Source organism: Amia ocellicauda, chromosome 10, assembly GCF_036373705.1.
Source record: "Amia ocellicauda isolate fAmiCal2 chromosome 10, fAmiCal2.hap1, whole genome shotgun sequence".
Taxonomy (NCBI): domain Eukaryota; kingdom Metazoa; phylum Chordata; class Actinopteri; order Amiiformes; family Amiidae; genus Amia; species Amia ocellicauda.
In genome coordinates this window covers 29,498,762-29,513,942 of record NC_089859.1, presented here as the reverse complement: position 1 = coordinate 29,513,942, position 15,181 = coordinate 29,498,762, and the positions used below count along the sequence as shown (strand labels likewise).

At 37.3% G+C, this 15,181-nt stretch overlaps 1 protein-coding gene across 2 annotated transcripts in view; it reads right to left on the bottom strand.

The window, feature by feature from the left end:
• Positions 1 to 4,871: 4,871 nt before the first annotated feature.
• zfat (zinc finger and AT hook domain containing) overlaps positions 4,872 to 15,181 on the bottom strand; it is a 64,574-nt gene continuing 54,264 nt past the window's right edge. For both annotated transcript variants that reach the window (XM_066715850.1, XM_066715851.1), the window contains exons 13-16: positions 9,156 to 9,274; positions 8,330 to 8,453; positions 7,661 to 7,788; positions 4,872 to 6,298 (exon numbers count right to left, since the gene is read on the bottom strand). In XM_066715850.1, coding sequence (XP_066571947.1) covers positions 6,077 to 6,298; positions 7,661 to 7,788; positions 8,330 to 8,453; positions 9,156 to 9,274 — 593 coding nt within the window. In that variant the 3' untranslated portion in view covers positions 4,872 to 6,076. The remainder of the gene's footprint in view (positions 6,299 to 7,660; positions 7,789 to 8,329; positions 8,454 to 9,155; positions 9,275 to 15,181) is intronic.

Here is a 15,181-nt window from a genome sequence, read left to right as displayed (position 1 = left end):
AAGGGTGGGACAAAGAAGAGGAGAGAAAGGGAGAGCAGGAGCCCTGTTCCTCCTCCCCGCCCGGTAAGATGGGGGAGGAATCGGAGAGATCGACATGGCTTCTTGCTGTTGCTGTGCAGCATCTCCTCGCTGGAGTCCCACAGCAAGAATCCCTGCCATTAGTAAGCGTGGCCCTTTGGAAGGGGGGCACTGAGGCTGCTGACACTGACTGCTGGCACTGAGGACCTGGGGGGCTGTTAAATAGCTGACCTATAACTAATTAGCAGAGAGCACACCTGAATTGTGTTGGATTACACTGCTCTGTCCAGATCCCGTAAGTCACGCCCTAGTACAGCGTCGGCCGAACTAAGTGCTTTGAATGTCTGGAATGCTAAACTCTACATAACTGCCTGTTTTGATTGCAGAAAAGGCAAAGCTAAGCGCACAATAGTATATGGCATATGCAATGCAGCCGTTTTTGGTTACAGTTTGTAAGTAAGACAGTAACTAACGAACAGTAGCTGCCCTTATGAATATAGGTGCAGTAAAAATACAATTCAATAAAGTAAACAAAGTAAACAACCAGTACTTGCCACCGCTCGGTCGTTACGTCCGCGGGTCCGTGTCCGCCTGATGGGGAGAATGAGTAAGCAACACAAGTGCAAAACAAGGAGAGCAGGAACCCAATTTAAACGAGACAATTAAAACACTTCATAGACGTTCACTGTGGAATTGTGGAATGGCAAATGAATAGTTCACCTTCCCCTTTCCCCACCCAGTCAAAAAGACAAACATAGAGGTTCATATTAAATGTGTTACATTGTAAGTGATGTTTACAGTGTTTACAGTAGAAAATGTAATAATCTTGTACAAATATAGTAAACCTATAGCTAAACAGGTCCACATAAAAGATTAAAAGTCCTGTTTGTTAGCATCCTTTCAGAGACCAAGAGATGAGATTCTTTCATTACAAACTCAATAACAATCAGGCACATTGCTGTGGCTTAATGGCCTCCTCTCATTTGCTACCTTTCTTATGTTTTTCAGTGAGACCTCGGTATTCCCTGAGAAGTTAACCTTCTTTGGCTCATCTTTAAAAGCGTCTCCTTGCAAACTGCTCTGCTATTTTCCAAATATTTTATATATTTCTCAAAACTTAAATGAGTGCTTGACATTACTATAGCAGCAGTGTGGAGTAGTGGTAGAGCCGTGGAGTGGTGGGTCGAGGGTTCGATCCCAGGTGGGGAACAGTTCTGTTGTAACCTTGGGCAAGGTACTTAACTGAGATTGCTCCAGCAAAAACCCAGCTGTACAAATAGCTAATTGTATGTAAAAATAACAAGATATATTGTAACAACTGTAAGGTACCCTGGATATTTTAGTGAGATTTAAAATGGACAGTCTAAAATTAACACATACATAAAGAAATCATTAACACAAATGTTTTAAAACAATTTCAACATCTGAGCTAGAAAGCAAATTACCCAGACTTTTTGGTCACAAAGGAAAAGGATATGAGTCTCTCACGGTTAGAGAATAATGCAAGTCATGTGGATCCTTTATTGCATTCCTATCTCATAGCATCAGATTACATATACAGCTCTGGAAACAATTAAGAGACCACTTAACATTGATTTCTGAACTTGGAGTGGTCTCAATTTTTTCCAGGGCTGTATATCTATATATATATATATATGTGTGTGTGTGTGTGTGTGTGTGTGTGTGTATGTATATTTTTCTTTTTTTAAGCATGCATGTGTAGAAAGGACATTTAAATCATTGCACCCAGTACTTGTCACTATTGTCATACAAAATTAGCATTTACCTGGTACTGGTCCAAATTTAAATAAATTGGAATTATAGAAAGTAAACTATTTCATTACAAGCTAATTTTTTTTAATTCTATGATGTGCTCTACTGGAATTATCAGAGCACAATCCTGCAGTAAACATGTTTCACAAACTGAGATGCATCTTCATACTTTGACTGATGAAAATAGACAGGTAAAGAGACTGGGAGCTAAGACAGGATTTGCACCTAATATAATTACTACACAAAGATTGTACTGGAATGTAATGTTTTTTAGTTTTTAATTGTTTCTTGTTCTACAGGTGAAAGGTGTCCCTGTTACATTGTTTGGTCTCATTTATCAAAATCTCAAAGTGAGATACAGCTGATGGCAACACATGTTTTCATTGTTAAAGGTGTGTGAGACAATGATGCATCGCATCTTCAACAGACGTTTATCACAATGTAAAATCAGGCTCTATTAAAACTGATTTGGCCGAATGCCAGGGACATTTTTTCTTCTTCTGCTTGTTTTGTTCTGCTGTTTTCTCAGCTGAAGCATTCTTGACGAAAAGCAATTTTGAAAACAGCTGGCTTGTAATTCTAAACACCTTTTAATTCATTAAATTGTTGGCAGGCAAGAAGCTTTGTTTTGTTCGGAGAAAAAAAAACGTTTTGGTACATAAATCATGGCTCTGCAGGCATATTATTTGACAAACAGAGAATATATTGGTCTATATTTTTCATTTTCAATAAGCAATAAGCAATTTTTTGATGATTTGTTTAAATGAATCAAATCTATTTATCAGAAAAGAATACAATAAAATGAAAATATGTAATCCACAAATAACCAAGAACTAAAATATAATCTTATCCCAAAATTACTTAACCCTCACTAAGATTAACCCTAAAAACAAAATCAACCCCAATCCTTCCCTCTACCTCATTTCCTATCTTAATATTGCTATATAATCTTAACCTTAACCTAACCCAACCTTGACACTGAAGAATTTATCTGAGCATTATACTTACTCTTCATATAGAGCACTCTTATCCAGTAAAATTAGTTTCATTTATACACATTCATTATGGTATTGGCCCTGAATATGTATCTTGTTGTGATGGCACAATCAAAATGTGAACTACATGAATGTCGGATATATCATTAGTAAAAGTGTTTTCTTGTTTTTCTACTACAATCAGCACAAACTCCAATTTAAAAATGGAGTTTCCCCTCAAGGCATTACAAAAAAAAAAAAAAAAAAAGATGCTGCACTTATTGGGGTAATTCTTTAAAAATAATAATAATTAAAAAAAATTATGCAGTAGTCTCTTAATTTTTTCCAGAGCTACTGACAACATTTCTCCAAAATTCAAAATAAAAATATACATGTAGAGATGCTAATTTTTCCCAGAGCTGTATACATAGAAGTCTAGGTTTAACAGAGAGAGGCTGTTTTCATCTCAATTAAAGACTTTTCAGTCATTGCTGGAAACCAAATCCCTTTGATAATGAAGACTATCAAGGCAGCACATGAGAGTTTAAAAACCACCTTTTTACATATTCATTGACATTTCTCACAATAGGTCACTGCATTACAAAACAGGATGACACCCACTGTGGTGTGTGGGAGGGAGATAAGATGGGGAAAATAAATGTTATCTTTCTGTTAATAAGGGCCAATAGAAAAATAACCTTTCAGAATCCGAAAGCTGTACAGACGATTTTGCAATTTTCACAAAGACATTGATCTCCCACTGATGTAAATCTTCATGAATTTCACAAGCAGGCAGTTAATTGTGCCATTCAACAATTAAAGTCAGCACCCTTTAATTACAAAGTTTAAAATTTTGCTTTGGCTATGGCTTTTGAAAACATTAGCAGGCAGCCAAGTTGGGATCAATATACCGATCAATAAACAAACTAACTTTATAGGGGTCTTGAGATTCATTATCATCGGGAAATCTTAATCTAATCTCTGCTTTTAGCCATTACTGAAGTAAGATCTTTGGAGCAAAACTGCCTCCCAAATGTCTCCTTTTAACATTGTCATTTTATAATATATTAATTGCAATCACAAAATAAAAAGGAATTCAGACTCATTCCTTCTGGTGCAATATCCGACGCATATCCCAAGCTACTGTATACATATGAAACAATAAATAAAACAGCAGTTCTATTAAAATTATGGAAACAGAATGAAGTAGTCTTCGAGGCTAGTAAACATCGAATTAAGACATCTTCCTGAGGTTGATCCTTCCTTATTGATGCCTCTCTCAGTCAGCATTGGAAGCAAGTTAAAATATCGCTTGCCAAATTAGATTAAAAGTGTCCTCACTTTTTCAGACAAACTGTCCTACAGACTAAATTTAGCTCACACTTTTCAATTACGTTTACTTTTTTTATGCACATGACAGGCACTTCCATTGCTTGCATGTCCTGCAGGAGCCTCTGACGCCCTCTGATAGAAATGGCCTCTGAAATACAGACTTCAATAGACCAGCCTCTCTGTTCAACCCTACACAAGAGCCCTGGTGACTTTTATCACTGTTCGCCTGTCGCTGTAAATTATGTTGTATCCCAAAGAGACCTTCTGTATGGACACCACAAGAATGTCTTCTTCATTCCAATTTCTTAATGGTTTCATCTTGTAATGGTTAATTGATGATTTCAATGCTAATAAGAACCATCCCAGCAGTTTTTATATTTATATTTGTATATATGTATTATTATTATTATTGTTACAGAGGAGTTCATAAATTTGTTTGTAATACAATTACAATTTAACAACCAGGTTTTAAGCATGCCCATCCTGAATAGAATAAATTAAAAACAGCAAGTAAGATGAGATCTCGCAAAAATGGAGCCATAACAGCCAGTTTCCCAGGCTGGACATCTGTGAGCTTACATCTGAATATATCCAACTGCCAAATGAGGAAATTACCAGCTGAAGACATTACTACTGAATCGTTGGGCCAGCTAGCCAGCTATAGACTCTTTGACCACAAGCTTCTGGGATCTGCTTGGTTGCTTGGAATAATGCAAGCCTAATAATGCGAGGATTCTGTTCCTCTCTAAGACTCCAAAAGGTACAAATGAGGGGTTTATTTAATTCACTTTTATTTCATTTTAGGAAATCAGAAGGGGAATTAAGGAAACCAATCCCCAAAATAGCAGCCATTGAAGCAACTGGTTTATTGGGATGCAGTATGCGATAATATGGAGGAACTTTGGTTTATTGGAAGGCTTTATGCAATATTACACACTGGATACGTTGTGTAAACCAGAGATCAGTTTTCACATGATCATGATTTATTGTGATTTACTGAAATTTCTTGTTTTAAGTGCCAGTATTTTTCTTAAGGATAATATATTTCCTTTATGACTTTTAAAGACATCTACTCAACAAATAATAATGATGTTGTGTCAAATACAATTACTTCAAATGATGTGGTATTACCTTCAATACTGCCTCGAAACCTATAATATTCTGTAGCACATTGAGATCTTGCCTTTGCCAATATCACCAAATATGAAAATAAAGAGTTGACAATAAGGTGTAAATATTTTATAGTGGTCTGCATGCTTTTTTTGTCAGAAAACACAATGTATACAAGATCTGATATTGACATCTGCCAGATTTGTCAGCTTGTGTTGGTATAAAGAGAAGGTAATTAATAAATAATACAAATAAAAAAGGTTGCAAGTAAAACCTGTTTGCATTGAAAGGATGAAGAAAATAGAATTTACAAATTCAAGTCATTCACCTTTTGGAAAAAAAAATATATCAAGAAAGAAAAAGAGAAAAACTATTGTGCATTTTTTTGCATTTAAAATATAAAATATAAACATGATTCTACACAAAAATACCTGGTTTCTAAAAAGAAAAAAATATGCATTTCTTGACGTTTTGTATTGACATTTACTCGAACAGGAGTTTCCTTACATTCACAATCTGCACCAAATGTGTCACACTCAATATCCTTTCTGAGAATAGACCTAACTAGTTATAAATGGTCAAACAAAATCCAGTTGACCAAGATAATATGCACAAAAATCTCTCTTTGTCTTTAATAACTGGATGGCCAAATATTCATAGGAAATGTCTTCAAATATGCATCATACCGAGCCATATTCATCATAGTCAGGAGGCTGACAACAAGATATTTGGTTTTGGTCTTTAAACTCACTGAAAATCTGCCTCACAATTATACTTTTAAAACACGTGAATTATTTCTTGCCAAGTCAATTAACTACGTATGCCTAAATAACACAGTCCCACGTTTGGTAGTCTTGCCATCTGCTATATCAGACAGTTTCCACTGTTTGCTCCTCTGCTTGTACAGCCTCCTGGACGTACACAATGAACTGGGAGGCATCTTCCCCTTGTGTGTACACCGTGACAGTCTCAATCCCTTCCACATCGTCAGAGGAGACAACGAGGTGATGCTCCTCCCCAAGGCCTACAGAAGCCTGTAATGCCTCTTGAATCATAACTGCGTTATTCCCTTGTTGTTCCTCTTCGGCGACCTGCAACAGACAGCAACAATGATGTAACCAGGAATTTACAATGTAAACATACATCCATATTACCACATTGAAGTGACCAACTAACCATCAGCAGCATTCTCTAGTCAAACCCCAAAGTTCTGCCCTGCCCAGTTTGGGATAGTCATTACAAGAACCAGCCTAACTCAGCAAATTGAAGGTGATACACTACAATTATTTTTCTCATTATTGGTATTACAGTTCGAGTTCTCATCCTTTTCAAATTCTATGTCGATGAAAGCAATTGAGTTAATTAAGGTAACTCAACGTACTTCTATTAAGCATTATTTGGACTGAGAGAGAGCTTGTTATCTACTCAACACAGAATATCTAAAGATCACTGATGCTGGTCATGATAGTCTGTTTAAAACTCATATATATTTAAAGCAACTGTATATCTGTGTATCGATTTGAACGCCAGTAACAACCATGACGTTAAAGTTGAGTTTTGGGTGATTTAAAGATTATAAGTATGGTGACACGAGTCATTCTCTGAACTTTCAAATACAGCAGCGATCTGCTCTAAATCTCTTGCCCTGTGCATTTACTCCTGAATTTCAAAGTATGCCTGTACAGTATACCAGATGAAATATTCCATTTGAAGTTCGACTACTCCCCTGAGTGCCGCTTTACCTTTAATTGCTCCAAAGAGGCTAATCAATTCCATTTGAGGTTTAAAAGCTCGGTTTGAATGTTTTCCTACAGCAAAGGCTTAGGAAAACATTACTTTGACATTTACTGTTAAATAACCCATTTGAGTTGTTTTTGCTTCAGCAGCAGTTAAATGTTGTGACTTCACAAGCACAGGCGCATCAAGATAACTATCAGATCAGAGGGCAATATAAGCTATTCTTTGCAATATGGGATCATTTATAAGGATTGTTAGGCCTGCTATATTTATATATAAATAATATAAATACAGATCATTTTTTTCCCCCTTTCAATTTTTTTTGTCTTTTTCTGTAAACTAAATACTTGGAAAAAACCTTGGTTTAAAAGCTTGTTGGACATTCAGCTCTGAAGGCTTGTATCTCCATGTAGTTTCACACCATTGTGGGGTCTATTTATGGTTCAATTTTCTATAACGTTCATCACTTTTCAAAAAGATTGTAATACTGCTCTCCCTTTAAAATAAACCATTGTGATTGTCATTTGTTGTCGAGAGGAATGAGAAAAAGCCTATATCTACACCCACACAATACAAGTATAAAAATATGACACAAAAAAGGCCCTGACTTGCTCTACTCCAAGCTGCAGTAATAAATCTGTAAAATCTGTAAGACGAGGTAATTACATTATCATTCATCAGGGAAGTTTTGTAGTTTATAATAAAGATAATCTCACCTGTTCCACAACAGTCACGGTTCCAGGTGCCATAGCAACTACTGAAGCAACTGCAGTGTCATGATTCTCCGAACCCAGTTCAATTATTTGCTGAAGAATATTGACTGCTGTGGCATCAAGTCTTTCCCCTGTTGGGAAAATGACACATCCTAGTCAAAAATATCATCAAAAGGAATATGAATGATGTGCTGAAAAGCATGGAATGATTAAAAGATAGTAGTAGTAATGACACAAATGAAAGAAAGAGACACAAAAACAAACTAAATTGTTCTTGGATTCTAAAACACTTGCTGTTCCTAACAAGGGGTGCAATGATAGCAGTGTTGCGTCTCATTAATTCACACTTAACACAATGTCACCGAGCCAAGAATGAAAGCACTCACAGGATGATTTCGAAAGCTTTTTTTTGCTCCCATGTAACATTTTCTCCACGCTGTCTAAATCCACACAGGCTCCAGCATGTTTTTCAAAATTGGGCAATTGACAATCAAAGCACAAAAGCAACAACCTGAATTCCATTGGGCTCATCCATATCTATGTAATCTGGTATACCTCCAAAAAACAGAGGGGATCAAAATAGCTTTGTAAATCATTGTTTCAAGAGCAGGAAGCAGACAGTTCACAATGTGCATGTCTTCAAATGTTGTGTAAGAATTTCCCATAATTCACCGTTTTCCGTGTTATAGCGAAGGTCCTGGAGTGCGGCTACTGCAGCCTCAGTCCCCTGGAGGTCCTCGGACTCAGTAATGTGGAGGTATTGGGTGGCTGATTCCTCCAGAGTAGATTCTACAACCTGTTGAAAATACATGTTTTTATTCACCATCTCTTTGCGGCTAAGTCTCTTTATAACCCATACATTAGTAGGTAGGGGTGGGCGATCTGACGATTTTATATTGTAATCGATCTTGAAGACGTCCATGATCTACTTTTCAAGGGAATCGTAGAGATTGTGGTCTTTTATATCCTCATAATAATGTTAAAACTACAACAATGACTACTAGATGGCTGTGCTGATTGGCCAAATTATACCACGCGTCTGTATGTGTCTTTCATGCGTGGTGAATTCGAAAAAAAAATCAACACAAACCAGCAGTATGGCGGATGAGGAGCTGGTGCCGAAAAAAGACTCAACATCAGTTGTGTGGCAGTGGTTTGGCTATGCACATATATTTAATATTTTCTTCATCTGGCCAGGCACTGCTGCTTTTCTCAGGCTGTCAGTAAATGTTTTCCAAACAAATTCACTTGTGTATGCAGGCATTTGCATTTCTTAAAAGGAAATACCTGTACCAGTACTGTACCAGTAATGTCCAGTGAGGAGGTTTAAATAGGAATATACATAGAACTGTAGTGTAATAAGTAAATAAATAAGCTTGAACTGATCAAATAAGCTGATTTTAAACATAAATCACATGTCTGAAGCTTCTATTGCTGACTTGCAACTTACATATGACCACCAGATGTGATTTTAGAAAACCCACTTAAATGACCATACCTCCCACTGGTTATTTCCATCCGTCTCCACCAGTTTAAGTCCATGCTTGTTCTTCAGGTGTCTGTTCATCTCCCATTTAGTGCCATACACAAAGTTACATACAGGACATTTGACACCCCCTGGAAGTTAAAACATATCATGATAAGTGAGATTTACATTTGGTTACATGTAGGAAGCTTACAGACAGACTCCCAGAGTAAAAACAACAGCTGGACAAGACTCTTCAATCAAATAGCATGAAGCACCTAAATGAGCAAGAGTGGCCAGATGGCCTTCTCTAGTTTGTAACATTATTATGTCTTTATAACATAATATATTTTAGTGGAAAAAATAAGAAGAATTAAGCCACATTTACAATGTACTTAAAATGCATTTCCAGAACTCACAAAGTATTCTATGTAATGTGTCTGGACCAAATACAAAATTAAGAAAAATAAACAACAGTAGGCTATATCATTCATAGTCTCCTACTATTTCGTTCCTGTCTCGTCTCAAATCCTTTTTTATTTATTCTGCTTGATTGAGTGCTGCTTAGCATATCATATCATGCCACAAGCTCAGTAATTATGGAAATAGTTTCTGAAAAGACTTCTCAAAGTTGAAAGCTGGAAAGTGTATAAGAGAAAATAACTGGAGTTGCAAAAACCTGGCAAGACTACAAAAGCAAATTAGTATATTTCACTATACTTCCCAACTTCCTCTTTCTGAAAAAATATCCTGAGCAAAGTATTTTTTTTGTGTAAACAAATAAAACAAAATAAAACATTGCTGCATTAACAATCATTAATTTGAGATATTTAAACAGCCACACAAATGCATTTATTTCTGCCATACTCCACTCTCTGGATAACATAATCAATATTTCTAAGATGAAAAGGTACACTGCACACTGAAAAAATTGTAACCGGGCTGTTGTTGATTTTAATTATTTTTATGAATGGGTATTACTTAGAATCATACTTTGGTTAGTTCAACCGATTCTTTTGAATTATAATCAATGGGAAAAAACTATTTTCTTTACAATTTTTATTTTTGTATTTGAATGAATCCTTTTTTGAGTTCAGTATTTCTTGGACATGCGCATTACATACCACTCTGATGTCAGTGACGCACGCAACGTCAAAATACGGGACGGGAAAGATCCGATGTGCCATTGCTCTTTTCGCTTTCATGTGCGAGGTAAGATAATCAGTAATCATCCATTCATGTTTGCGTGTTATTCAGTTAATACATTAAACTAAAAATATTTGAATTTGTATTACATTTCAACATTTTTGTAATGTGTGCAAACAATCATTGGTTACCTGTTGCTAGGTAGTAAGCTTGGAGCATGAGCTAAGTTAAAAACGTATTTCATTAATAAATTGGTATGGCTCAAAATATTGTACAAAAAGGCAAAATTAAAAAAGAGTGAAGGCCTCCATTTAGTAATTAGCTGTAAACATTATTTTATGTAATATTAGTTATTTTTGGTTTACAGCTCTGTGTAAAAGTAAGGACTGATTATTTGGCGTGGCTCATTATTCAGCAATATATTTTGTTTGTTTATACACTGCTTATACTTGAGCATAAGGCAAGTAATACTTTTGAATACCTGTTTATTCATAATGGTGTATTGGCATTCAACTCGGTTTTAGTTCTACTTTCATCAAGGTAGGAAAATGTCTGACTTTTGCATAGCAGTGATGTGCGTCTCATTATAAATGGATGGAGTCATTATTTAGCTATGTTAGTTTACTTTTTCAGTGTATATGTAAAAGGATGGAGAGTTATTAATAATTTCAATACTTTGTTTGTGTGTGAGCGCAGGCCAAAAGATGGCTGGAGACCAGAGCCAGTTCTAGCACATGATACTGTCACAGAAGAAGGCTTGACTGAGGAAGATATCAGGATGATTGCAATGATAGTCTTAATTTTTGTGATATACTAAATAAATATACTTTTATCACAAACAGGGTGATCATGTTTCCATTCTTTGTTTTTGGACAGTCTTAGAACTGGTCTGCATGTGCCGTCTGGGAGGTAGTTTATTTTTGTGAAATACCATGAATTGTAAAACCTTACGTAGATCTGCAAGTGTACACTAATGATGAATTCTGATTTCAGATTTAAAAATGTTTACATTTTATCGCCCCCCTGCTTTTAAACGAAGTTTTAAACTAAGTTAGGCACCCATGATCCACTTATCTTGCTAATAACATCTATCCCATTTACTTAAGTAGTCCAGCTAACTAGCTACGTGTCTCATTTGTCATGGGGAAGATAACGATAGCTAGTTGGCTATCTAGCTGTTGTATTGATGTGTGTATTAATTGCACATTGGAAGCTGGGTCAGATCCTGAGTAGTACCTAGACTAACGTTAGCTATAGCTAGCTGGAGAGTGCACCACTAGCAATGACTTGCACCTAGGCTAGCAAAACAATGATTTTGATTGAAAATGAGAAATGTTAATGACAGTAAGATGCCCATTGAGCATTTTGAAAGGTACTATATAAATGCAATGTGTTGTTACTATTAATTGGATATGGTCACTGATATTTGTATTTGTACTTTCTGTCCTCAGGAGGAATGAATATTTGAATTTGACCTCCACCTCTGACATTGGTGATCTAAGTGCAGTTAAGGTGATCCAGATGCCCAGTGACTCCTGCATGCCTGGCTTACAGGCCTATCCTGCCACTCCCCATTGCTCTAAACACTCCCTGTCCATGGAGACCAGCTTTCACTCACCTTCCTGTGACCATGAAGACTCCTTGTCTTCATCCACTAACACAGATGACAAAAAAATACTCTGTCTCATCCTCTGCGTCTGTTTCATCAAGAACTGAACTGTGGCCAAATTACTTCCCAATCCCACGCTTCTCTTACGATACAGAAGTCCAATTAGAGGAGGAAAATGCTCTTTACAAGGCTGACAAGACTACTCTGAGCATCAGCTGAAGATGAAGTCGGACATACTGAGCAAGCCAGCTGAGGAAATATTCAAGTACATGGCCTACCCAACAGAGCCAGAGTTCTTTGTTGTAGCGGAAGCCTTGATAAAGACGCATCCCTGTCTGAGAGAGCTTGACTCTTACAATGGGTGCTATGGGTGGAAGTGCAAAATGGGTAATTACCAGACCCAGCTCAAGGCACATCATGGATGTCTTGAACTTGCAGTTAACTCGCTCAAAGCCAAAGCTGAAAAAGATGCCTTCCCTGCCAAGAAAGTAAAGAAACCAAAACATGCAGAGGCATACTACTATCCCTCCCTCCCAAGGGAGACTCCAGAGAGCCTTGAAAAGGAAAGGATGTCACAACTGAAAGAAGTGAAGAAACAAAACAATGGCAAAGTTCTCAGAGACAAAATGGCAAAGACTTTTTCCTACAGAAGACAAGAAGTTGTCAAGGAGGAGGGATGAAATTGAGACCTTCATGGAGAGATGGCCTGCACTCTTCCAGGTGAACGAGGTATGATTACTTTATTAAGGGAAAGAAAGTTCTGATTACTATAAAGTTTTGATTGCAACATACACTGAATCCGACCCTTCCTCACCAAGTACTCGACTCAGCCGCTCGTCCAGTCTCTGGTCCTCTCCCGCCTGGATTACTGCAACTCCCTCTTGGCCGGCCTGCCTGCAACTACTACCCGCCGCTCCAGCTCATCCAGAACTCTGCGGCTCGTCTGGTATTCTCTCTGCCTCGATTCGCACACGCTACTCCACTGCTCCGCTCCCTCCACTGGCTCCCAATAGCGGCATGCATTCAGACATTGACCCTCACCTACCGCTGTCTCAACCACACTGCACCAAGCTACCTTCAGACACTCGTCTCTCCATACATCCTCTTCAGGCCACTGTGGTCTTCTGGTGCCAGAAGACTAACTCTTCCTCCTCTCCACTCCCCTTCCTCCAGAGCCGCTCCTTCTCATCCCTGGCCCCTAAGTGGTGGAATGACCTTCCCACTGAAGTCAAAACAGCAGAGTCCCTGACCTCCTTCCAGCACTTACTCAAGACACATCTTTTCAGACAGTACTTGTAATTTAGCCATTTACTCTCCTGTAAGACAGCACTTATACAACATTTTATCATACTACTTGCCTTGCGTTACTAGTACTCGTATTGTTATTTTGATTTCCCCTATGCTCCCTTTCCCTTGACCCTAGACTGCATTCATCAGCTTTTACAATCAAGGATGTAAGACCCCATATATTGTATACACTTCTGTAAATTGGAATTTGTCACAAGTAGCTGCACACACAAACAAGGCGGAAGTGACTGTGATAGCATTAGAGGAATTGGGGAAATGACAAAAGTTCAGAAGCAAGTTTCACAAACTGAGGCAATATCATGGAGCAATTGCCATCTGCATTGAAAGGTCTTATCCATAAGAGCACATTCCATACCCATTATCACATTTTGCTTGCATTCTCTAGAAAATGGTTAGCTTTTTTCTCCTTTGACTGGTCTAAGATTCATCCCTTGGATGAACGACTGCTCATCTCACTCACTTCTGCCACATTTGCGAGCACACATTGTATTTGTTTGCAAACAACCAACTCTACAAAAGTTTTTTTTTTTTCTCCCCAGATTAATGCTGAGTTCATGCGACTGATGACTGTTCCCCGGGAGTCCAGATTAATGGCGCAGTTGGACACCCACTCTGAGAAACTCATCAAATTAATCTGATCCACAGGAGGAGCAATCTGGACCATCTTGTGTGCATTTGATGAGGTATAATTCTGCCTGTTAACCACGCAAGCAACTGTTCCATTATTTGAATAGGATGAGCCTTGAGATAAACCTTTTGTGTGTCTCTTAAGTGTCTTTTGACTGTCACTAGTTGTTAATGTGACTTTTATAACTTGTTTTGTCTGTAGACCAAAGACATCAGTATACGGCGAGAGTGCGTACTCAAGTCCCTCATCATGTACATGGGTGAGGTTGAGGCAGGCCTTATCAAAGTTAAGGAGAGGGCCCAAATATCTGTGTGGAGAGTGTTCCCTCAACTGAGATGCTTGCCTAGTTTGGATGTGGCTTGTATTCATGTCTTGTATGCACGTTTACCTGCAAACGGTTCACATTTTGTTTTGTGCGGGGAAGGAAAGGGTGGGATGTGACAGTCTTCACACTGAGAAGGAGAGAAAGGGGAGAACTGTCTTGATTTATTTGAAAAGGAAGTGGCAGTGCACGTATGTCCCCTGGCATGTTGTCTTGCTAAATTACTTAGTAAGGCATTCCAAGTCTGTTTATGCTGCTGTATTAATTGGCATGTTTGCTGTTGGTGACACATTCTTTATGGGTCTTTCCCAAAACAATGTTTCATTGAGAGTGGCATTTTTGTCATGTGTATGGCAAGTTATTGGACAGTAAATAGATTTTACTAGATTGGATTTTAAATTTACTCATTTCTCTTTTTTTTTTTTTTTAACAAATTTGATTTGATTTGTTTTAATGAACTGAAGGTTGGGGGTTTAAAATTAACAATCTGGCTTGACCTAAATCAACAAATTGTTTTTTTGGAATTGAGACAACTTAATTCAGTTACTTTTGACAAGTTAAAGTAATTTTTTCAGGTAAATCCAACTAATCTTTTTTCTGTGCAGCTGAAATAAAATTATAGTCAAACAATAATGAAGAGTTTCTACAGTACATTTCCATCTATTAGTTATAAAACCGTGCTTAATATAACTTTTTTTATTTTGTTCATAGAAGAAAGCAACCCTTTTCTTCTATGCCCGCCTGTGAGACATCGAGCCTTATTTAAAAAACAAAAGAAAAATCTGCCTTACAAAATAACACGCATAAAGCACACCATCCCATTATTAAAAACATCTCATTAATAGGTTTTTAACAAATGGTCCCCAGTGTAAAACAAATAAGTGTGAAGAAAGAGAATCATATTTTTATAGAACAACCTAGACATTAAGTAGGTCACAATTACCTTCAAACAAAGAAATGGTTAGACAAATCTTGCTTCAGTGCTCATTCAAAACATCAAGCAAAGATGTCTAGTATAATATGAAACTCCCAGTTTTAGATACAAG